This window comes from Orbicella franksi, chromosome 2, assembly GCF_964199315.1.
Source record: "Orbicella franksi chromosome 2, jaOrbFran1.1, whole genome shotgun sequence".
NCBI lineage: Eukaryota > Metazoa > Cnidaria > Anthozoa > Scleractinia > Merulinidae > Orbicella > Orbicella franksi.
Genome location: NC_138146.1, coordinates 33,266,950 through 33,293,045, shown reverse-complemented (window position 1 = coordinate 33,293,045; position 26,096 = coordinate 33,266,950). Strand labels below are relative to the sequence as shown.

Below are 26,096 nucleotides of genomic sequence, written 5' to 3'. Positions count from 1 at the left end.
CAGAGTAAAGTAGAAAAAAATTCAGGTTTGAACGGATTCGAACCCAGACCTCTGCGATGCCGGTGCGGTGCCCTACGAATAACGACTCCATACATGACAAGTGTTTTTATTACAGACAGCACGTTACCTTTTTTCAGAAATGTTCAGCTCTACAAAATACAAAATAAATGATTGACTTAAATTCTTATTAACAACAAATTTGGCTCATACAAAACGGCAGCCTCATTACGCTTTCTGCACTAAACAACAGTATTAAATTATTCGTTGCTACTATTAAAGTGAGCTTTATCTACATCCTCCAGAATGTTGACTTCTTCTTGTTAACGCAAATGACGTTTTTGTCACCAAAAACATCGTACAGAAAACACAGGGCTCGAAAAACGTGCCGTCCAGTCGTTCGGGACATCTAGATTTTCCTGCAGGGCAAGAACATATTCATTCTCACTAGCCCAACGGGCAAGGTCCCAGGCAAGTCGTCTGCCAGCCAAATTAAAAAAAAGAAAAAGTAAACTAAGACTTACCCAAGGCAAGCAAAATTTGAGAGCTGCTTCTCTGACAGCGAAGCTGGAATTCAATGTTTTTTTCTAGCCCTGAAAACAAGCAGCTAGTTTCCGATTATTTATGCATTTCAATGAAAAAGGTACTCGTACCCAACTTTGAGAATAAACTCTCAAGGTTCCCTTGTCCAGTCCCTGACCTCTCCCTTTCCCTCACTATATAGCAGTTGCCTAACTGAGACAGAAGTGTAGTAGCTCTCATAAGCTGCCATTGTAGCAGCTGTTGTTTAGGGCTAGGGGCATTGTTTCTGTTGTTTGTTCTATTGTTCCCTTAAAGGGTATCGAGCCATTCATGTGAGACCTTATGAGAGTTGCTACATGACCATCTAAAGATAGACTACGAGTAGTCCCTCTTTCGCTTAGTCCGTCTTCGCGCGGCGTTTTTTTTCTTGCGGTTTTGTTTCGCGTCACGCACGACGGACTAAGCGAAAGAGGGACTACTCGTAGTCTAACCTAAAGACAGCGGGGAATGGGGGAGATGCGGGACCGGACTAAACGTTGCTCCCTGACTAAGGATGACAATTACGAACACTTAAAGCAACGCCGCTAGAGAAAGCTGCGTAAGAAAGAAAGGTGAAGGCCACAATGAGAACTCTATGCTTGCTCACGCTGACTGATAGTATGCTTAGAACAAAGGTTGAATTACATTTCTAGCCAGAGTCAATCCCCAACCATGGTCGGTGTACATTTTGTTTTGCTTCTTCAATTTTTACAATTTTTAAATTTTTTTTTTTTTTGGGAGCGTACAACACGTTACTCGAATACCACAGATCGAAGAAACAGTATGAACCAGGGAAGCAACAAAGAAGGATTCGCCTTGATACCAGATCCCGACGGACTTTTTGGATGAGGAGACAGAGTGGACCCGAGACTCGGGTCACGTGTTGGAACACGAACGAAGACCGAGTCGGTATCAGGCTTCTTGCAGGCACTTTTTGCTGTCGCCAGGTTGCGATGAATGAAAGGACACGCTACGGCAGCATTAGGACTCTGAATGAAGAAAGAGATTTAGTGAAATTAAACCCTGAGCTTTTTTAAAATCTTAAAACAAGCGAATTAACAATGAAATGATAAACACATTTTAAGAATTGGCACAACTTTGACTGGCAATAGACGGATCAAAACCAATAGCAATTGAACAATCACTCTTAACAAAATTTACAAGAGATTTAAGCAGTCTGTTTTCTCTCGAAAGTCAGCAGGGGTTATGAGGAGAACTACTCAGCCATATCGTCCTTTTGCGTTCGCGATGGTTAAGCACTGGTCTAAGTGACCCTTAGAGAAAAAAAATCGGCCGCCAGCAGTCTCTAAATCCAGTAACGTCACCGCGAAAGTGACCAATCAGTTTCAAGAACTAGAGACTTGACAAAATCGACTCTGTTGTTGACTCTGTTGCTTTTCTCCAGACGTCAGTCACCAACAGCGGCCATTTTCATTTCCACAAGACAATTACAGATCAGATAAACCAGAATTATTGCTGCTCTTTAATTTGCCTTTGTCGTTGTTGTTATCTGGATTTATTTCTAGCGTCTTCGATAAGCGTACATGATGTGTATATTACAAACGGTAATCGAAAAAACCCTTACATGACCGAGTGGGATTGTTATGGGATTCTACCAGCTTGTGAAACTTGTTAACTCACACATAATTCAAGTATAGTTAAGTACCGATACATGGCTGCCGGGGAAACGTTTAACCGATCGTTAAATCAGTGAGAATAATTGCAGATGAATGCGTGAACGGTTGCCATAGATACCTTGTAATAATGTAAAGCACAGGGACTGTACGACACACTGCACAGACAGGGCACGCAGATTGGCGCAGACAGAGACCCTTCTTTGGTTATACCATCTGCGCATGACTTCTTTGAACACTGGAGAATAAAACAGAATCAATTTAATTCACTTGAAAGAGCACAAGGCATGTTCTTGAGGGAGAGCAAAAAGGATGTGGAAACACTTTCCCTTATACAGTGATCTATTGGAAAGCATTCGAGTTATCTTCCCAAAAATAAGTCATGCTGTGTTCCACAAATCTTTTGAAATATGGGAAATAGAGAAAAAAATGCGCGTTTCTAGAGTGGTGTTCTAGGCAGTTTAAGCAAGCTAAAGAAATGGCGTCCCCATACAACGCTCTACAAATTTATGTGTAACACTTCTCCGAATAACGCGCGAATGAAAAACAGCACAGAACTAAATCTCAGCGAGGGTGTTTATATATCACTAATCTATTGTATCCCAGATTCTTGACTTTTTTATTGATTGGTTACGATTTTTATTGTTGTTGAAAAACAGCAATAGGCTAATTATCAAGTGAGCTAAAACTCGTTATCTCTTTTTACGAGCGAAAAGAACTAAAAAAAGAACTTGAACGTGCTTTACATCGGGGCAGACTTCCAAAGCGAAATTCCTCAGTATTACTTACCGAGGTACATTTTATAGCGGAGTCCGAACAGTCTCCTCCATCAAGGACCACAAGGTACACATTAGTGTTCGGCACAGCCACCATAATATAGGAACCACATTTCAATGAACCTTGGACTTTACCACTGAAATAGAAAGGAATGAATAGGATAAGGAGTTAAACTAGTCGGGTCTCACCAAGTTCAAAAGTACTGATTATGAAGGTCAATAATTTACACTGTTACATGGCGGTAAGACTCCAAATTATGTTAGAAGTGAAGTTAGAAAAGAATATCAAACAGTAAAACGGTTTTTTATTTTTGGTAACGATGTGGGTCGTCTCGGCACATAAAGGCTTTGCAGGCAGGTTTCTTCAGCGTGCAGTAAAGTTCGGTTATTTGATACAAGTTTTTAATAACGACCATTATTATAAGTAGTATTTCTACCGATATTTTGCAAAACAGTATGTAAGGTAGGAATAATTTTTTCCTAGTTTCCCAGTAAAATTAAAAAAGAAAACACCTACCCTGGTAGTGTATCCGTTATCTTGTAATTGGTGTACGTTTGGCCAAGCTGAAAGAAAACCAGACTATTTGATTAACATTCAAATAATAAACCTTAACTCAGCACTTAACACTCATTCCCTCTCAGCCTAATAAAACATATCTTATTGTTAGGAGAAAGCAGATGTTGATATTCTTCGGTTTTCTCTCACTTTACAAATGTCTCCTTGCTGGTCGTGACATGCACTGATATTTACCTCCAAGTCGTTACAAGCCAAGCTGGTGGAGATGATTCCTTTCTTCATCAAGTCCAACAGTAACTCTGGATGTTTGTACGCCAAATGTACGCGTTCTTTCGCAGTTCTACAGTCAAAGAAAAGTTGCAAATTGCTCATATTCCATGTACGGTTACTCTTTACTTGCCTAAGTGTAAGGAACTGTTTTCACCGGCTGGAAAAAAGATTGCTAACTCTCCGATCGCATACCTTTCTTTTCTTCTACGGAAAACAACAACTTTTACGATCATAGGAAGTCATTATTATTTTTACTGAGAAAAGTTTTGACATTGAGTCAACGGGCTACCTCGAAATCTCATCGACAGGATGGTCGAAAATTACGTTCTGCGAAACGTTTTTAATGAACCTAACACGATCAAGCTTCAAATTAACCTTTCTTTATCTAAGCATAAACGTCCATGGGTGTGAAAATTTTGAACCTCTCTTCGAGTTAGTTATTTGCTCTTTTTCAAGTTCAGATAAAGATTGCAAAAACTCACCTGGGACTGGACATAAACTGCTTACTGTAAACCACATAACCATTTGGATCGATCAACATACACGACACTAGACACAGAAAACACAGTTCAAATAATCTTTTTTGAGTCTCAAAAACACGGGGCTAGGTACTTCTATTCTCAGTTTGCAAGTTATGGCACCGTGAAAAAATTCCCTTTAGCTCTTCTTGTTTAGTTCACCAACACAACCATTAGGCCTTATTGAAGAGGCCACGTCCGATATATCAATATTCTAACATGACTCCAAGGCTTTCGGGATAAACTTCTATATTTAGTTTGTTTTCTTTGTATCCAATTGTCTTTTGAGAATTGAAAGACAAAAGAAGCTTAAAAAGTTTGCAATTTTCACATGAAAGCCTCGGAGCCATGTTAAAATATTGATATACCGAGCGTGGCCTATTGTATCTCTCGTGACTGGTCAAACCCATCAACACATACGGGTTTGTTTCGCCCTAACGAGTATCATTATAACCCAATATAGGTTAACTTGTATTGTAGATTTTTCCCTAGCTATGAATAAAATAGGGTTCTATTTTCAGCACAGCATAATTCCTATGAAATCTTACCAGAGGTCTTTTTGCAAATAGGTCCACTATCGACGACTATTTCGTGGATCTTAATCATTTTAAAATCAATGCCCATCACGGCTCGAACCTTGAAAATAAAGCACGAAATACGTAAATGATCTTGTAACAGCAACCAAGCGAAAGGTTAAGGACGTTCGCGCTAATTGTGTCTGAGCATCCTTACTGTGCACGCAAATTCACTCGCCACGTCATGAGTGAGAGCGCACGCTAAGTAATAAAATGAACAATGATAGGGCAGACGGCCATTGCTATAGCTTTGCCTGGAGTTAAAAAAATCTCAAGATTTCTGTCCACGGGACATCGAATCCTGCCATCTTGCGGGTGCAAGGCGCGTGAAACTATGGCCGCTAAATACGAACTTTTTCTTTAAGGAACCTCACCAGTTGACTTCATTCACTTAATCCACTTAAACAATATTTGGCAGAGAACATTTCACTTCAAAGATCTAATTGCAATATTTTTGGGCTTATAGACACTGTGGCCTTATTCGCCCGATTTTTTCAGATTTAGGGTGTTCTTCCGGACATGTTCTCTCCAAAGCGAAGTCGGTGACCCCCCCATTTTTTTTATATTTCTGACATAACTAACTCATGATCTTACAGTGGTGAAAGTCTCAGAAAAAAATCAATATTGGAAAATATTCGCGCGAACCCCCTTAAATAAATCAGCAAAACAACAGCTTTGCACCTGCGTTATACATCTCGGTACATTTCTTAGATGTCTTCTGCGTAACAAAAGCGAACTAAACATGTAGAAGGGTGTTTACCCATAAAAATCGCTTGATATTTCAAAAAAATATGTTTACAAGGCTAAAAATGGTTAAAAATGGTTAAAAATATTACACAAAACGCTTTCGACATAATGTCATCTTCAGGGTAAGTCTCCTTTATAGACCACATGTGATCTATGAGTGTAGAACTGACCACATTTATAGACCACATGTGATCTATGAGTGTAGACCTAACCACTTGTTTTCTCACACGTGGTTTATAAAGGAGACTGTTCTTGCGGTGACAGGTACTGGGTGGGACCATAAGGAATGTGCAGGTGCGAATTAAGGAACATTCAAACACGTGCAATGACTGTGAACCTGCCCGTCACCTACGCGAGAACACTATGCTTTCTTTTAGACAGCGTATGCTCTGCACGGCCCAATCTTTTCACAAGCGAAGAATCCCAGAAGGCCTAATGATCCAGCAATAGCAACACAGCTTGAACAAATTCACTGTTACATGACGAAACTGTTCCCCTGATTGGGAATTACCTAACGGTTATAAATTAGACGAGTAGCAGACGGCTTTTTTACCTTGAAGATTTAGACCTTTTTAAGCATTTTTAGTTTTGTAAATATTTTGTCAGAGGGTATTTTGTGTACTAGGGAAAGTTCTACCTCCTGTATTACTCACCATAGAATCACTGCTAATTGTTTGACTGGTAGTGACCACCACTCCAGCGCCCCCATTATCCTACACAGTAACAAGAAAAATTATATTATCAACAAGTAGGTTTTATTTTGATCTTACTTTTTGGTGTATCTCATTAGACAAGTCTGTTTGTGCCTTGGAAGATCTTAGTTTAAATTGTAAGCATTATTTACCAAGTAAGGAACTGAAAATGTCACTTTTCCTGGATAAGATTTGGCCGCGTAGTACCAAGGCCTAGTGGTTGGGTCATATCTGAGGAAGATAAAATTCGTAACAAAGAGTGAAATCTACAGAAAAGAAGTTACTAAGAGTTGCTATTTACACAACTGTTAAGCAGCCCTAACAATTCGCTGGCTGGCGGTACCTATTTGTATACTCCTGGGCGGAAAAGGGGCACTGGAAGAACACAACAACCAAACGTTTGACGCAAAAACCACTAGACTACCGCGCCTCCCACAGCTGGGGAGGAAAGGGCGATAATTTAACGTGCTTCAGACGACTTTTCATCTTGCAGAACATGTTTTATACTAAGACTGTAAACGACCATAAGCTTACAGGCAAGTGCGTAACGTGGGTCCAAAAAGGCAGAAACAGTTATCCATCGTTTCTAAGATCAGGGAGGCCGTTTTATACACAAATGAGGTCAAATTACTTGCGTCTGCGTGAAAAAATTTTCTGCTGACCTGTTATTGTAGGTTTGCCTGCCCGGATACTGTCTCATTGCTCCAGAGTTTGTAGCGATATACCGCCATGCTGCACTGCTACCAAGAACACGCATAGGATTCCTGTTCCAGCTGAAATAAAAGAAAACCTCAAAAACAAAAAAAAACAAAAAAAAAAAAACATACCAACAAACACCCCTATATGTTATATTAATGCTCAAGACTCGAAATTTCTCTAGACCCTAGTCGATCCCGACAGAGGTTGTGATATAGCTCTTCAGCGTATTTCATTTGAATGTAATTTCCACCAGGAATAAGGTGTTTCAAGAAACTGTAGCAAACCCAATGCATGTGTCGACCTTATAATCAGTAAATAGTGCTTTACCCGATTGGAATGCCCTGCCTATGGACATAAAAAAGCTTCCTTTTATTTCTGTTAGAATGTCGTTACTTGATAGGTTTAAATTTTAAAAGTAATTTTGCATTTTTATTCCATTTTTTATTAGTACTTGGATTTGATTGTGATTAGTTTTTAACTTTTTACTCTGTTTTATCTTAGGTACTTAGGACCTCCCTGAAAACCACGCAATGTGACGGGAGATTCCTCCATAGAGATTATTTAATATTATTATAATAATAATAATTATTATTATTATTATTATTATTAAACCTGTTTATACAACAATTTGAAATACTAACGGCGCAATCATTTCATTTGTGTGAGTACTATTGTCAACAACTTTCATGTTCATACCACTTCTCTATTTCTCTGGTAAGGCGTATATCCACCAAAACACCTTTCTTCAGTGATGGTGTGGGCGGTTTGTCGGTTACGCCATCTACGTAATCAGATAGATGCTGCACAAACTCCAGCGTTTCCTGTAAAGCCAGAAAATGACATTTTATACAATGCCATCAAGAGGAGACTGGCACCCTCAAATTAAATGCTATTTCTCCTTTTTCTTCTCCACATTTTTTTTTACAGCTAGTAATATAGCGTCAAACTTACCGGCGTGTTCTCAAACATATATGGATCATTGAAACAACCAGAACTGAGGAAATAACTGAAGAGGGCAAGAAAGCAGACAAACAATCAGAAACAGACAGTAGTGCTTCATTGACATCCTGCAAGATGGGTATCAAACTCACCAATCAAAGCTCGTAAATAAAATATAACTGACAATTTAACTTGCAGCTAGCAAATGCATGGGAAAACGATTAAAGGACAGCTTAGACCAGTCATTGTAAAACCTCTATTTTATGAAACAAACGGTAAATTAAAGAAAGTACTTGTAAAGATTCCTTTCACAGTTCAAACAAGGACGACAAAATAGCTAGGATCAGCATTGGTGATGTAACCTTGTTGTTAGGAAAATACTTCACCTTCCTTGGGGACGTTCTGATGGAGAACCGTGGGTTTCAACATAGCTAAAAACTAAGCGGTGCTAGCTCAAGAGTCCAACGAGTTCTTTTCTCAGAGCGTGTTGATATCCATTTGCAAAATGGTACGTAAGCATCCTTGACTGCATTAAGTTTATCACTACAAGCTGTGACTTAAAAGCACTTACTTTGAGCGAAAGAGCGTTGCGGGAAATGAAGTATTGCTTAGAAAAGCGATCGGTTTGTCCACAATGATTGAACCAACATCGAGATATTTGACAAAATCGTAGCGGTGATAGAGATCGGGCTGAGCGTATGGCTTGTGACTTACTATTTCCTAGAGAAACGCAAAGATTATGGCACGTAAGCTGTATTGTTAGAAAGAAAGAAAGGGCTAGGCGAGAACACAATACGTGACACGTCTCAAAACAACATTACATTGCCCGTCCACACTACTTCTATTGTTAGGTCTACCGTACACACTAATCCATCACGAAAACGGAGCTTTTCGAAAACGCTCTTCAAACCGGAGGAATTTGAAAACGCCAGCTCTTCGTGTATGTGCAGAAAACATTTGGAAAACGGGGCTTTTTGAAAACGATGACCTCAGGATAAACATGCGATTTCCCTGACCGAGTTTTTTCAAACACAAATCCAAAATGACTGGTGATTGTTGCGTTTTTAAATCCCTCAGGCGTAGTGTGGACGGAAAACATTTGATGCGTTTTCAGAGTAAAACCTCCGTTTTCAAATTCCTCCGGCGTAAAGTGGATGGGTCTTAAGAAAACAGAACTGCTTATTAAACAATGGGACTTGCAAAGTTTTCAGGTAATGCGTCTTAACTCGACAAATGTTTGTGTAAGTCGCGTCTAAAACCCAGTTGAGGATTTGGAATGCACAAATATAGCTAAGACTAAAGCAAATTTTCCTTCAAAACTGATTTCCGAAACAAAGTTTGATAGCCAGTTGTAGGTGGACTGGCTTTACCTTGGTGTCCAGTTCGTTTGACGCTACCACAATACACACAGCAAAGTTTGTGTTGTTTACAGGTTTCCAGGAGTAGGTAAAGTTGGCGGTCACACCACGATAACCTAAACAAATAGAATACGCAAAAACTGTATAAAAAAACGAAAATGTTGAGCAGAAACTAAACTAAAAAAGTCACAGAGGATAAAAGTTGTAAAACAGATTAATGCAAAATTACAGCTATGACGGGATGGAAAGTCTACAAGATATGCAAGAGCCCGCTTAAACCTTTTGTGAAAAACACGCCTTCAAATGCGGTGGACATGTAACCCTTAACACTGGAAAGAATTTTTTTGATTTGCATATTTTCTCTCCCCTTACCGTGTTGGGTAGGTGGAGGGTTCAGCTAATAAAGAGAAGGGACTTGATTGAAATTTTAGAAGCGAGGGCTGCATTAAAGAAGGGGTGCTTGAAAAAGGTTTTACATTACAATAGATAGATTTTATCATATTCCAGGCAGTATTTAGCTCTTATTAACCGAGCTAAGTCGGTCTGTATGGGAGAATCTTGACCTCGGTCGTGTGTACAGACCGAACGCAGTGAGGTCTGTACACACGACCGAGGTCAAGATTCTCCCATACAGACCGACTTAGCTCGGTTAATAAGATGTTTATTATATGGCAAAGAAGAAAACTTTAATTCGTTTAATGCAACTGGTTTGCGGACATTTTGCTTGCAAACGGAGATGAGCTTAACTTAAACCTGCCGAAATTTGCTTGTCCTCTTTACTTTTTTCTGTCATCAGGCTTTTTGGCACTTCCATAAATGATTGAGAAGAAAATAAAAGAAAACGGTGAACATTTTTGTATTTGAGTTTGCTACTTTTTCAACACAAAATGAAACCGGTCTAGATGCCGGTCTAGATGGGAAAATCTAGACCGCGGTCAACATCGATTTCAGCCAATCAAATTCGTGAATTCGTTAGTTCCCAGTCCTTGTGAGACACAGCCATACAATAAATGGATAATAGTATCCAATCTTTTAGCAAATGACACCAGTTTGTTATGTACCGTTAAAGTTCGGGTCTCCTCGGGATAACACGCGCTCGGATCTCAATGTCTTGCTGCCAGTCTCCCTTCTCATCATAGAAGAAAGGATCACTGAAAATCCTGGAAACAAACCAAACAAGGTAAAAATAAATTAATTTGGGACATTTTAGGCCGGTGTAACTCCACAAGATCCACCATGATCCATTTTCAGTTATTTAGTTACCAGAGCAACAAGTCATAGCTTCTACTGCAGACGTATTCAAACGCTATTTTAAATAGCGTTTAAACACTTTCGTCATGACGCGAAAATAAAAATGCAAGTTTTAGTTTTCCAAAGACTGGACATGTTTGCTACCAAGTAAAAGAGTCGAATTTAACAGAAGCAACCTGGAGTGCCTTTTTCCTTGCCGAAAAAAGTGTGATCCTCCCCCGACGGCGAACAAAACAGGTTTGGCCCACCTCAACTAGTAAAAAAGTACTGATGACCCCCCTCCGAAGCCCCGGTCCAAGCCCCCCACCCCACCCCCCGCCTCGCCCCAAAAAACACGTACCTTCTCCCATAGGAAAACGCAACAACAATCTCTGAATCTTACCTGGGCTTGTTTCCAGGTCACTGATGATGATCACCACAGGCTCTTCCCGAATTGCCTCAGGCTCAGGGAGCTGGGGATGAACCAATGTTCGACCATTGTCGGTTTCGATCACGAAAGTGTACGACAGTTCCCCAGGACCGAACGACTGCAATGAGAATGCTGTGTTCAATGATTTTACCCAAGATTTGTTTATAATACAGCAAAGCCACAAAGAAGCGACATCTTACCACTGTGTTCTGAAGAAGTTCACTCAACGCAATGTCGATACCAACAACACCAATCAGTGACTAACAAGACATGGGAAAAGGAAACAATTAACCAAGAGCTTTACTCCCAATATCAACGTTAATATTCTCATTTGCGATCGATTTTTTAATTAACCGGGACATCTGTGGCTTTTGATCGTCTTTTGACTTGTAATGTTAATACCTCATCCTTGCTGTAACAGGGAACTCCAAGAGTCACGTACATTCCTAATCTTTCAGCAAACTGTGGAGACGACAGCTGTAGAGAAAGAAAGAAATTCATTACTTACATGACACATACGTCAGAGCTTCTTATCTACGCAGATAAGCTCCACTTGTCAAAAAGAAAAAAATAAAATTCTCGAGCGACTAAACGTCATAATTACCCAGGCAGTGAGGCCTGGGTTTAAATTTCGGCTTTCTTGTTTTCCGCTTTCAGTCACACATCGCCGTCTGGTCTCTAAAGCGCATGCGCCACCTGTGCATGCGTACAGCACATGGAATTTACAGAGGTTGTCGTCGAGAAAAGTTAGCACGGATTCCATGATTTCTAGGGCGATGAAATCACATACAAACGAACACACCGTTCAAGGTAGACCAACACTAAAGGACGTTAAGCGTTTTCGGAACGGTTCGCTGCAAGCCTTACGAGAGATCAATTTACGAGCGAACATTTTGAGTGAATCATGAATCATGTTATACCAAAGGAGTCATCAACCGAGGCTATCAACCCTTCAACTTGATAAAAAGCATCTTCAGAAGCGTCTTCGTATTTTTAGACGTGATCGTGAGCCAAGCAGAATCCCAGCACGAGCTCAAGAACGTCTGAGCAACAAGAGCAGAAGGGTTAGAGAATTTGTTTCCGAATTCATCTGTTCGAGTACACCTAAGTAAAATGCTCTGAGAAACTTCGTAAAGTATAATAAAGATAAAATCTCGAACTAAACGATATTCTCTCGTTATTTGCTTGTAATAGAGTTATGTGTCTTAACAAGAGTGAAACTCATGTAGCGAATTATTGTACATTTAAGCTGAAAGAAACTAATGTACGTCAGTGACCCCAGCAAAACAATTCTTGGTTTGCACTGTCACGCAATCCTGACGCAATAAAAAATTTATTCGAAAACCATTTAGTGGATAAAATCAAAAAAATGTGATGTTATTGGAGATTAATAAAGATGACACTCCTCGAATTTTTAGGTCTGTGCGTTTTCCCAAGCTCAGATATTCGTCGAAATATTTTGCACAAATTTACAGAGACCAGTATGGAACCGCCATGTTGGTGTACCTCCGCGGTACGCCTACATTGCGGCCGGAAAATATTGTAAACATCTGGAACTTACTTAGGCTATCTAGGCGACTGATTATCTGTACTGAACAAAAAAGCATTTACAGAAGCACTTTTCCTAATACTTTAACTTCTAAATGGGCTAAAAATCACGAGATAAGTATATGATTTCGACAACCGCGTTCGTAGGTCTATGTCACGCATCGCCATAACAATGAAATTCAAAATGTCTCGCTTGCTTGAGAAACGCAAATAACAACGACAAAGGCTAAGGAAAATAGACTGGAACGTTTATAGGTTGATATAAAGACCTTGACTCATTCACACCCTAAAGACTTGCAAACGAGTAATAAGCTATTAATCGATTCCAAGAAATGCAATCAAAAGCAGAATAGCTTAAGCACATCAATTCGATTGAATTTCGTACAACTTCAAATGCAGAACATTTAGCTCAATTGCAATATAGCTATTGCTTCTCAGTAGAACGACTGCCTGGGTACACGCAGCAAAGCGTCTTGTTCATTTATATTTCGTTTTTTTTTTTTTTTTCTTTTTCTTTTTTATAGCTGCTTCCTAACTTACAATAGCTCACATTCATAAAACATTCATTTGTTTGAAAAGTAAAAGGGTTCGTGATTGCTAAATACGTTTTTGGCAACTTGTCTGTTTTGCAATGGATTATACACCAAAAAAAGAGGGGAGACATTAGTGATACTTTGAAAATTGCTGACTGATTCTTTGAAAAAAAAACTACATTTTTCTACAGCAAACTTCTATTGTCGTAAACTATCTAGAACACTTACCCGTGGTCCTTCGTCTTGTTTGTTGTTGCTGGGGATATTCTTGTAGAAGCGGCCCATCCTAAAGGCTAGCTCACGATAATCTGTTATACTCTAAAGCAAGGCAAAGACCATATAACACCGTGTCAACTAGAAAGCTATAGAACAGAAGAAAGCTGAAAAAAAGAAATCCTTACAGATAATGTCCAGGATAGTCTGAGCTAAGATTGCAAGCCTTTCTTCTCTAAACTAGGCAATTTCTCGCCCTCCATGTACTGACGAGATTACGCATACATTAGCAAACTGCAAAAATCATTTCACGATCAGTTCCCCAGATTTATTGTTTCTAAATCAAAGTGAATGGTTAAGCATGGTCACACTCAGTCTAATCATGCAAAGCGCAACATTTTGCCATTTTACCTCAAACTTTCCATTGCTGGTGCGAGCCATTTCCTGCAGTCTATTAACAGAGCGTGTCTTCAGCTCTGAGGAATTGTTTGATTCTCCTAACAAGCTGTACGTGTAGACGCTGACTGTAGTGTTGCTTTGGGACAAAAGATCACTGATGTCTTCTGTGGAAACGTCCGTACTTCCAGCCAGGAAGATCAGCTGTGTTAACATACCAGAATCAAAATCAGATTGGCGAGAACAACAAAATTACCGTGAAAAATTCAATTTGGGTTTATCGTCACCAACCTTTAGTGCGTCAGTGTCTACAAATTTCTCTTATATATCTTGTGATTTAAACCCCTTATGGAAAAGAAGGTACTAATGCTTTCAAAATAATTTGATTTTCGCTGTGTTGATAAACTAATAGGATGACGATGAATACATGTAACATAGTTACGTATTCCAATACAAGCTTTTTTCATTGCACCACGACAAATGTTTCTTTGCACGACTTGAAAGTCATTCTTCACTAAATTACGTCATATGGTGTCGTGGTTACTACTTACGTGAGTGTCGCGGTTGTTCTGCATATCAGTGAGTAGTTTCAAAGCCATTGAAATCGCATTGTAATAGTTAGATGTTTTCGTGGAAGCAAGAGGCACATCCTCTACAAATCTAGACCAAGGATATAGAATAACGGTAGGTGAAATATTATGGCGGGGATTCCAATGATACTTAAAAATTGCAACCGTGTCAGGTGTGTATACAAAAACGAAACATCACCTTTTCAAGTCGAGTAGATTCTGGCCATTCGCCTGCACAAGCTGCGTGTTAAAACAGCTATTGTAAGTGTGATCTGACTCCCCACTGTGTGACATGCCCGGCAGAAGTGCTGATTCAGCAAAGGCGATCACCTGTTGAAACAGTCAATCAGTTTGCAATCAAGAGAAAACTTTGCCTGCCGCGGGAATTACTGTTGGTTTGAACAAGTTCTTAACGCGACGCAGTCATATACCATAAGCTCTTTTTCTCGGACTCTACGAGGTAAATAAGGCCAGGGCACCACGTCTGAGAAATTTGAAAACGCAGCTTTATTTCTACAGTTAGGTCTACTGTCCACACTAATCCGTCACGAAAACGGAGCTTTTCGAAAACGCTCTTCAAACCGGTGAAATTTGAAAACGCAGCTTTATTTCTACAGTTAGGCCTACCGTCCACACTAATCCGCAACGAAACCGGAGCTTTCCGAAAGCGCTCTTCAAACCGGAGGAATTTGAAAAAGCCAGCTTTTCGTTTTGAAGGAAAACATTTTGAAAACAGAGCTTTTCGAAAACGATGGCGTCACGATAATCATGTGATTTCTCTGCCCGAGTTTTCCTCAAACAAAAATCCAAAATGACCGGTGATTGGTGCGTTCTTAAATTCCTCCAGCGTAGCGTGGATGGAAAACATTTGATGCGCTTTCAGTGTGAAACTTCCGTTTTTAAATTCCACTGGCGTAGTGTGGAAGGGGTCTGAATGGTAATGTTTAGGATCGCATGTAAATCAAACAGTTAAACAAGTGGTTGACTTCCTTAATAACAAAATGGCGCAAACGCTTACATTAACAAAGTCTGTTGGCAGTAATCCCTTCAGGACAGGAGTGATGGCGGTTCTTGCAAATATAATTTTATTTTCTTCCTTCATGGAGTAGCTGATGTCAAATAATATGACTACATTCTTTGGACGCAGAATGGCTGCTATGTACCATGGCTGAAGTCGTTCATCTTTTGTTCCTGTTTTGACAAAGAGAAAGGAGGAGATTTTTATCCCGAGTAGAATGGCTTTGCCCGTGCATTATAAATCTTTGTGCATTTCTTAGGAATTATCCCCTAAAACGCGCCGACGTGAAGTCGCAGAATTGCGTCATGAAGGAGATAAACTAAACTACAGCGAAAATTTTCCAAGTTAATCCAAAGGACTTAAACACCTTCTTTGCATTTCTACTCGGAAGTAGGAATAATCCTGACACAAATAACATCTATTGACCACTGAGCCATCGTACTAAAGGTCCCAGAATGACCAAATAAAACCAGTATATGCGGTCAGGAGGCTAAAAAGATCATATCAATATTTCAGCAAATAAATTTTTCGCGGATAGGCGAGAATTACACACAACACTTACAGAGCACTCGGAAATTTTTTTTAAAAATCATTTAATTAGGCTTTTGCAATTTTATGGCAGAAATAGAAAGGAGTTACGTACCACACTTGGATGAACTGACTAAAGCAGCAGGAAACTTTCGAAAGAATCCTGTTGCATCATCAGCAAAATATTGCCATTTGAGTTGACCCTGGAAGAAGAAATCAAAGTACGCTGAAACATTATTGATATATGGCAAATATCTTACTCTATTTATCTGACATAATACTGTCAATTCTTACGACGGTCTGACATCCGATCGGTACAAACGTAAGCAAGACTTCGCGCCAGTTTGTACAGCTCAGTCCTTCAATTTGACTATCCAAATATTAAGATGAAAATCTTATAGAAATGATTTTACATACAATTGCAAGAAAAGGATCTATTCCGACAACAATCGGCTGCGATTCCATGACTAGATCAAAGTTTGCAATATAGAACGCCGACCATTTTACATCAGACGCTGGTCTGTCCTAGTATGATCAGGTTAACCTTTCTGGCTGATTTTGATGTTTCAGCAAGCCTAAAAGCCCGCTAAACAATCATGATTAACTCGTACATCGTACATCGTACCTATCCTAGATGTAATACATCAAACACGAAAGACCGTGCTTGACCACATTTCACCGAGAACACCGAGAGGAGACTTGCAAACACGACTCACAGCGGAGTATTTTTGACGAACGTCGAGGTGTTTGAAAATGTGGTCAAACACTGTCTTGAGTGTTTGATATATCTTCTCAATCAAAACTAAAACTAAGGAGAAAACGGAGAAGTAAAATCGTAAAAATCTATGCTCATTCATATCAGCTATCCAAACACCGTCACAATCATGATTTCCTTTGTTTAAACTTGATGAATTATTAATGAGTTTGAGAAGTGGGATTCTTGTACTAACTTGCTCCCCAAACATATTTCGGGCCACAGCAGTTTGCAGCGGGAAATGCACGATGGGATAACTGATTGATTTGTTAAAACAGAGCGCGCGGTAAAGAATTCTGATCACAAAGTTTTCTTTATGGCATCATTTTTTTTCTTAGTATTCGTACTGCGTCGCGAAACAAGTTCACAGGTGGCACATAAACACAGGGGTTAAAGTTGCTTCAAAAGCATGAAACCGTCTTGGATTATGAGTGTTTTTAAAACTAACTTTTCTAGTAACATCGTCTGCTCCAGGTAATACAAGCGAGGCAGGTAGGTTTCGACAGTTCCTTGCGCCATTTCCGTTTATACGTAATGCATGTGATTTTAGAAAAGTTCAAAGCGTGCACTAAGTTGCCGTTACTGAAGTAGTTTGTATATTATTCTCCATGTTGTACATGATTTTTATCAAATAAGTCGAAGAAACTAAAATAAGGTGCAAATCTTGATTCGCAAATACCAGGGTGAAATAAAAAGCATACCAAAGGCATTAATTCTTTCAAAAGTCACAGGAAACTCACGTCGTTCGTGTGTTCAAATGAAACGAATTAATTAAAACATAAACAGTGCTTTAGGAATGTGGGGGCGCGGTGGCCTCATGGTTAGTGCGCTCGTCTCCGGATCGAGCGGTCCCGGTTCTAGCCCTGGCCGGGGACATTGTGTTGTGTTCTTGGGCAAGACACTTAACTCTCGCAGTGTCTCTCTCCATCCAGGTGTATAAATAGGGTGTATAATGCTGGGTGGAATACCTTTTGTGACCGGGAATCAACATTTTCCATCATCTGTTTCTCCAGAGACCTGGTCCAGTCGTAAGCTGACACAAGCGCATCAGGCATCTGAAACCGGATTAAACAGGTTTCATTACAACACAACACTGATAACAGAAAAATAGCGGCGGTATGAATTAGTGCTCGGTGCCGGGAAAAAAAAACAAAAGGCTACCTCTTTTATCTCACTTGGCCAAGACCAGCAGCTCTGAAAAATGAAAAGGGAACAATATATTAAATAATAATTATCGCTTATCCAAATTGATTGATAAAAATAATTATCGCTTTTCCAAAGAAAACAGGCAGAAAACGGGAACTAGTCTAGTAAGTGTTCACAACTTGAATGGCAAGCTCGAAAGGGAAGGGAAGGTAATAAATTATAAGAGCCCGGTTATTCTTGTCAGCATTGCTTACAAAGGCTTAAAATGATACTCTGCGAGTGCTATCTTACTGAAACAGATGATGGAATTGCGGACTGAACTGTGCTAGAAAGTGAAAAATGCCTATCTTAAGTTTTCCTGACCGTTCATATTTTTTTCCTGGGGAGTTGACAGGGTTTTACAAACACATGTATAGAAAACTTTAAAGTTCTTGAAAAAGGCGACTGCTGCGTCCTTGGGTAAAAGAAGCAGAACTTACAACGACCATATCTCTACGATTTTTGTAATTTTGACGTCCTCCCTCAAGGCCTTAGTTTTAGGTTCGATTAAGAAGATATGTCAAACACTCAAGACCGTGTTTGACCATATTTCCAAACACCGAGAACAGAGTTGAAAATACGATGTGCAGCGGAGTATTTTTGACGAACTTCGAGGTGTTTGGAAAAGTGGTCAAACACGGTCTTTCGTGCTTGATATAATTCTTTAAAAATTGCAGGAACTAGTGCATTCAGTTAGCAATAGTAATTGGATCGAGTGGAGTACAATTCAGGGAGTAATCGCGCGAGTTATTTCAAAATCGGACGAGCGCGAAGCGCGAGGCCGATTTGAAATTACGAACACGATTTCCTCCTGAATTGTACGACACGAGCTCCAATTACTAATTAATCGTATCATTAACAAATTTCTGAATTAAAAATGTCTTTTGAGAACTTCTTTTGAGCGAAAACGTCTGTAACGCTTTTCATAAGTTTTGAAAACTGCAGGAAGCAGTGCGAAAGAAGCCAGTAAAGCGTGCGTAATCGACGTGCGAATCACGTGGGTATCCAATTACAGGTATCCAATTACGAAAAGTTCAAACTGGATACCTGTAATTGGACACCCACGTGATCGCGCGCTGATTACGTGACAAATAGGCGCGCGGAGAACCAATCACGATCGAGAATTTTGTTATAGATAGATTAACTATAAAACGGCAGATAACAATTACCGATTTTGTGTTCACCCATCGTTGAAACTTGGTGGAGTACTTAGTTTCGCCATCGTAATGGCAGCACTGTTTTGGAGCAATCTCTTTCAGATTTGTTATCCTGGGTCGATTGGCAGTCTTGTATTCGTCATATCCTTTTTCAATCACATCCTTGAGTTTCATTCCAAGGCGTCTCTTCTCTTCAATCTGGCCGCTAATAAACATGGCTAACTTGTCCACCAAATCCGAAGGGTTAAGCCTGATGTTCTTTTTCACTGAAGTAGAAAGTATTAAACCCATGCGTGTAGTCTCGTTTACACTAGCGACAAAACGAGGTAACGGCGCAAATGACATAACGACATAATCGGTAATGTGAACATTGACATAAAGACATAAGGCAAAGGTCAGTTTTTTTCAGTATGTCGTTATGTTCATGCTGTTATGTTGCTTTTATGTCATTATCTCAGGATGGCGGCACTGTGAACATAACGTTTTTCATACGTTGTTATGCCGCTAGTGTCAACCAGGCCTAACCTGGCAATGTTGTTGGGTTAAAAAACTGTTGGCTTTCCAAGCTCTTCAGCCAATCTAAGAGTCCAGGTAAAGGTTTTTCATCGACCAAGCGTCAAGAAAACCAACATAAATATGTTAACAGGTACAAAGTAACATCAAGAATCGTTCTGAAAAACTAATTGATGTGTTCGTTGAAACCGGGAAGTTCTTTCGGGATTTTCCCGGCCGGGAGTTCCCTGCCTAAGGTGTCTCAGACAGTTTTACCTAGACCATCCCTTAATCGAATCGATATGAAAGTTACACCAGTCGTTGGAAATGGATCGAAGATTGCTATTATGTATTTCTCAAGGCAATTGACATTTTCATGGAAACGATAAAAAAGAAAAAAAATGAAAATCGGTAAAACATGATAGTACATAGTGTAAAGTGCTCATGGTATTCTCAATATAAGCACAACCTTTTCCATTTGCCCAATAAAAATGAACGCTTACTTGAGTTATCGTAAATATTCTTCATCTCATTGACGCAAAGCTTGTCCACCATAAGATTATCGGCTGTGGCAGAAATCTTCTCCGCAGAATTGATGACGTCATCACTGGAAATGTCATTCTTGACCAGGCAACTGCAGTTAGGGTTGACAATACTTTTCTTTGGGAGGCTGGGTGCGGTGTGCATGAGCTTGTTCTGGTAGATTTTGAATTTAGCTGTAGACGCGTCGAAGTCGAACACGTGCCAGTAACGTGAACAGTTCTTGATGTCATATCCAAATCTGTCTGAAAAGGAAAACAAAAGAAAAATAAATTGATAACTTAGGATTAAGAATCATATTTGATAGGTTTAAAAAAGAATGTTTTTAGGGTCATATTCGACTCTCTTGCTCGTGCACCATTCAGACCCCGTTTACACTACGCCTAAGGAATATAAAATGCAACAATCACAGGTCATTTTGGATTTGTGTAGAGGCAAACTCGATCAGGGAAATCTCATGATTATCGTGACACTATCGTTTTCGAAAAGCTCCGTTTTCAAAACGTTTTCGTCCACACGAAAACGAAAACCTGGCGTTTTCAAATTCCTCCGGTTTAAAGAGCGTTTTCGAAAACCTCAATTTTCGTGACAGATTAGTGTGGACGGTAGGCCTGACCGTAGAAATAAAGCTGCGTTTTCAAATTTCTAGGGCGTAATGTAGGCGATGCCTCAGAAAACGCTTCCCGCTTCTGTTATCTTGAAGTGACGAGAGCAATATTTTTTTAAATTAATTCTACAATTCTTACTCTCACTGCATCCTGGTTGTTTGATATTGTATAACAGCCCGCCAGTGGAGGCTTGATATATCCTGACATTGGCCGATATCTTATCCCAGCAGACACCATTGGTATAGATATGTACGTAATAACCAAATGTTTCTGATTGCAGTCCTCTCATGGTGATTGTCTCAGGTCCGTACATGTCGGTGGCATCCACATCAAGATCAATTGTCTGCGATCCCTGCTGACACCTCTTGCCATCAAAGAACACCTGTACATATTCAAAGATTGATGTACTATATCAAACACGAAAGCCCGTGTTTAACCACATTTCCAAACTTCGAGAAGAGAGTTGAAAATACGACGCGCAGCGGAGTATTTTTGACGATCTTCGAGGTGTTTGGAAATGTGATGAAACATCGCCTTGAGTGTCTGCTATATCTTCTCAATCAAAACTAAAGCTAAGGAGAAAATGGAGAATTAAAATCGTAAAAATCTATGCTACAGTTAAGGTCAGATATCCAAGCACCATGACATGATTTCCTTTGTTAAAACTTGATGAAAGAGTTTGAGAAATTCTCTGCAATACAAATTGCAGCGTTTACTCTACTTTATCGATTAAATTTGGTCTTCAGAATTATAATAAAACTTATCTCCAAAAATTAAACAAGTTCTCACAAGTACACAAGCCACTACGCAAGTTATGACCAACCATTTTCTCGCGTTCGATTTAGAGCAACTTCTCAACAGCAATAGTTGGAAAAACGTTTCATTATGAGCTACCAGGCAACTTCAACCGTTTCAACTGCCTTGGAGGCCAGTTGTAATATTTGTCAATGATTAACTGAACCAACAATAAAGCGGTTCTTATCCAAATAGAACGCAAAAAACCCCCAACTTATCCACGGTCGACTCCAGAAGTACAGGGCATTAAACTCTTCAACTTACCATCCCAGACTGGCAGTCTGGTTCATGAGGCCACGGGGTGATGAGATAAGAATCTAAATCCTTGGGGGACCTTCCCCACGTGAGGACGATCCGGTACATATCATCCGATCCCCGGAGGTAGAGCCGGGGGGAAATCACCATATCTTGTTGAATCATGGCGTGTCTGTCAGTGTTGGAAGCGATTGTCAGATCCTCGTTTAGCGTGTAATACCCGATCCGAGACGTTCGAACCTGGAAGATGGTGTTATCAGAAAAGAAAAAGTCAACAAAAGAACATAAACTTTAAAAAAAAAAGACATATTGGTGTGTGCCAATTTGCACGGCCCACGGGCATTTTTGCTTCTTCAGTGAAAATGGTGAGAAAACGTCCTTTTCCCGTCCGTTTTGTGGTGTGCGTTAGCGGCTAGGTACGCGCCTTACAGACTTGTGGGGGACTATCCTGTCGCATTAGCCTACTCAAGATGTTTTTTTTTTTCGGAAAATAGGTCGTAAATTTTGCCATCAAGTTCGGATTAAAGGTGGGTATAGTTTAAAGGGAAACCGAAGGAGCATATTTACGTCCATGTAGCCGTTTTCCCCCCTTTTTTATCGGGCAGTATTAAAATAAAAGCAGATTTGGCGCGATTCACTTCTGTAGATATGGGAACCACCAGCTCTGAAAATGCGGCGAAGGTTTTTTAATTTGGGGATGAAAAATGAAGTACATTGATCAGAAATGGGTCAGGATTTGGAAAACTGGTATGGGTGACAGATCCCCACCAAAACGTCTATGGAGCCTGGCACCTCTCGAGAGACAACGCGGTCTGGCTTAAGTCTTTTGCGCTTTCAACATCGCCAGAAATAAATAAAAGCAAGAATAAATAAATAAAATATGACCGTGAGCTTGTCATTTACCTGATAGTATCCTGGATGAACGTCTTCTATTATAGCAACGCCATACGAGTTGGTGAGACTTTTGGCTGTTCGTAAAAAGATTCCAGCATTGGATAATAACAAGCACTCAGCACCGGGCACTGCAGCCCACTGAACTCCTTGAGTTGCGTCTTTAACCTTTTGGGGAAAAAATGATTTTGAAACTTGACAACATGAGACAAACATATTATTCCTATCATTACAATACAACTTTAAATGTCACTGTGTATGTAGTATCGTTTCCTGGCTATTCTGTACTACACAGTACTGCACTACTTTTAGTTGTTTACAGTAGTAGAAATAAACTGTTGTTGTTGTTGTTGTTGTTAACAATGCTCTGCACTGCACATGGGCATTTTAGTTTTTAGTACACTGCACTGCACTGTACTTTATCCCTTGCTTTTTAAACTACAGCCAGTCAGGAAGCTAGAAAGCCGTTGTATATACTGCAGTATCCCACGGGTCGTATTCCGCGAGAGTTTTCCGGCGTTCATCCCGGTATCTATGTTTTTTGCACGCCTAATCGGCAGCGGGCACCAGGTATTTTTCATGCAGCTCAGTTCAGATTTGGCGAGACAACATTCAAACATGAATGACAGGCAAAATCATTTTCTCGAATTCCACTGTCAGTCTAGGATACAGGTTCTGAAAAACCTCACACTAGGGAGGAACAACTTTACGCAGATTAGTCAAATTCAGTCGGGTTTATTGTACTAGTCATGCTGATGGGAGAGAAATAAAACAGCTATGCGATGTTCTCTCGTGGCATATCGAGTAATATCCCACGCGCGACTGGATCTGTTTTCTTTTTACACACACTCGTTAACGGTCCATGTGTATACTAAAAGTTAAGCTACTCGGGGGATATTGCAGGATAAACCCGGCCCCTATAAACCATTGGATAACAAGAGTACACTTGTGTTGCGATACCATGCGCGGGAAGCGATGTGATAGAATGTAAATTCATTGTGTCACTCTATTTGTACCGTTGGAATTCCTGCTGCATAATAAACTAAAATTACATAATGAACCAATTACTGTACAACAGTTTGCTGGGGTTGGTTAACAGAACGGTAGAGAAAGGCGGTGGATAAAAAAAGAACTTGCGAATCAAAACGCCATTTACTCTGACGATCTCTCCAATTGCACTGAAACGCTGCGCGCAAAAGTTATCAGTCTCATTTCGAAGTTTCTTTTATAACGAGTCCTTCTAAGCTAAATGTCGACTCCTTGACTGCTTGTTTTTGAAGTATAACGGACTTGGTGCATGGTAGCTTTGACCGACAATGTAATTTTTTTTTTGCCCTTCAATGTTCACTGATTCACTCAACAGAAAAACGACAATCCTGGACAAGGACAAGGACACAAAAAAAATCCGTACAAAAAGAGTATGTAAATATTGAATCATAAGCGTTTATAACGTTCAAGTTATTTTCAAAGGCCGCGGTTTAAGCGATGAAAACTTCCTATGCTCAAGTTTTTCAAACTGCTTTTAAACCTCGAAGTATTCTCATGGAGAAAAGTGGTTGTTTCTTCGAATTCCATCAATCAAAAAATGATCAACATCCCAACACAGTGAATTCGGAAAAACCGAACGTGATGAATGATTGTTTCTGTCCAACAAGATATTACCCTCGCTATTTTGATAGTTTGATTTATGAGCTCGATAGAACGCATAATAGGCTTTTGGAAGTTCGACAGTAACCTAAGTAACTTCAGTCTCTCGAGTGGAGTATAAAACAGAATTGTTTTTCGTCAACAGATCAAGTAAAAAAATCGATTGATAATGGGACTATTTCATGTATCGCGTGTCGTTTCGAGCAATGTAAACAACGCTATACGGCAACAAGAAAAAGATCTAGCAGCAAAAAGAAAAGAAAAGTGCGAATAACCGAGCCTGATGTAGTGGTTAAAAACGATTGAAAATGTCTGCGAATTGGCGCGCTATTACTGTACATTCGAACACCACGCAGAAAGGAAAAACACTTAACTACCTGGTCAACATGGTAGAGAAAGAACTTACCTGGCATTTGATAGAGATACTGAACACTTCGCAGAAATACACGACGAATATCAGAATGAACCAAATCTCGTATTTAAATATCATTCTTCGCATCTTCAAGTAACTCGACAAAATCTAGTCACTATGGCGTCGAAGGAAAATTTGGTACGGCAATTTTTCGTCACAATCTTGATTAGCACACGTACTTAAACTGTTTTGCATTTTCATAACTCTAGAAACAATGGATACCGTCTTCCGATGATGGAGGCGTGAAAATTATGTTATCATGAACAATAACGATTACAATTTGCATAACGCTACCCAACTCTCATTCATACAAACTATTCATTTATAGCCGGTTGAAAACACAAAAGGCGTTGATTCTAAAAAAAGGGAAATGCCAAATCCTCATGCACAATTGGAATTCTGAAAATGGTGAACGTTTTTCAAGCCACATTTTGCTGCTCTTTCCTGTTAAGCCCTGCTAAACGAAAAGCAACCATTTCTCAACCGCAACCGTAATAAACATTGAGCTTGAAACAAAAACTCTCCTTACTTGTTCCTATACATTTCTTTGAATGTCAGTAATAAGATTTTCGTGATTCATCAAAACAACACTACTCTCGTTGATGGTTTTCTTATATTCTCATCACTTAACTGCACGTTTTTGCAATCAGCACACTGTGAGAATTCAATTTTCAATCATTTTTTGTAGGGCATTAGAGTTTCCGCCCTAAAGAGGCAAGGAGAAAAGAGCTGTGTTTTAAAAATAAATGACATATCGTCATGCTTTCTTTTCTACATTTTTTGAGAACGAACAAAACAATGCCCTACGTACCATAGATTAGATAAGACCACACAATGGACCGCTTGATGAACCTTGTACCCTCATTACTGTCTGTCAGGGCATTAAAGATGATTTATTGAAAATTCTAGCCGAGCTTCTCACCAAAAGCGCGACCCCTTAAATCAAATTTTAACTTCTGCACCATCTTCAGGCTACAGAGATATTGCTTGTCTAATGCTTAGATAAGTTGCCCAATTTTCAGAAAACGAAATGTCTGATTTAAGCTCTCACACATAAGACAGCCAAAATTAAAGTGTGTGTGAAATAACGCTTCATATTGTTTGAAAGAAATTGCTTGTCGCCTGACTGAATAAGATTTAATACTTAATGAAGAGAGTGTTGTGTAGGGTCGGCGGTAAATAAGGAGATTAAATTAACGACTGTTCGAGATTTGGACAGATTAGGATAGCTAATATTTCGACTGTAAAAAGAATCGTAAGATTGGAGACGAAATGATCACCGATTTCAAAAAAGGGGGCACAAAATGCACTTGTGGGTTGAAATGTGCGAACATAGCGGCGAGAAACAGACTGATAGTCAAGAAGTCAGCTAGGAACTGTTGAACTGAATTAGACGTAGAATTCAATAGGATCATTTAAAATACTTCAGACAATCTTCAGACAATAAATATTGAACGTCAAACGGCTGCTGACGGTCGAGCGAAAAAAAAAAATACGAAAACCACGAAAACATGGAACAAGCTGAGGAATTGAAGGCATTAAATTTGCTAATAAATGTGATTTTTTCGGAGATGCATAGTCAACTTTTCATTCTTCCAAGCTCTAGCCTTCA

General features: G+C 39.6%; 2 protein-coding genes across 2 annotated transcripts in view; both read right to left on the bottom strand.

The window, feature by feature from the left end:
* Nucleotides 1-88: 88 nt before the first annotated feature.
* On the bottom strand, nucleotides 89-22,654 carry LOC145479419 (VWFA and cache domain-containing protein 1-like). Its single transcript, XM_081457783.1, has 31 exons — nucleotides 22,438-22,654; nucleotides 21,544-21,774; nucleotides 20,623-20,866; nucleotides 19,840-20,121; nucleotides 18,857-19,110; nucleotides 17,664-17,696; nucleotides 17,471-17,557; nucleotides 15,864-15,951; nucleotides 15,221-15,393; nucleotides 14,402-14,532; nucleotides 14,185-14,293; nucleotides 13,649-13,837; nucleotides 13,253-13,342; nucleotides 11,346-11,420; nucleotides 11,144-11,203; nucleotides 10,917-11,061; nucleotides 10,345-10,443; nucleotides 9,296-9,399; nucleotides 8,497-8,645; nucleotides 7,938-7,992; nucleotides 7,683-7,807; nucleotides 6,950-7,060; nucleotides 6,440-6,518; nucleotides 6,249-6,308; nucleotides 4,822-4,909; nucleotides 4,238-4,304; nucleotides 3,720-3,825; nucleotides 3,486-3,532; nucleotides 2,982-3,105; nucleotides 2,314-2,430; nucleotides 89-1,547 (listed from the first exon to the last, which is right to left on the bottom strand). The coding sequence occupies exons 1-31, from the start codon at nucleotides 22,639-22,641 to the stop codon at nucleotides 1,311-1,313; spliced, it is 3,963 nt and encodes a 1,320-aa protein (XP_081313909.1). The 5' UTR covers nucleotides 22,642-22,654; the 3' UTR covers nucleotides 89-1,310.
* Nucleotides 22,520-26,096, bottom strand: part of LOC145479422 (exopolyphosphatase PRUNE1-like) — a 17,321-nt gene continuing 13,744 nt past the window's right edge. Inside the window, exon 6 of the transcript XR_014048426.1 lies at nucleotides 22,520-22,593. The gene's annotated coding sequence lies outside the window, so the exon portion shown is untranslated. The remainder of the gene's footprint in view (nucleotides 22,594-26,096) is intronic.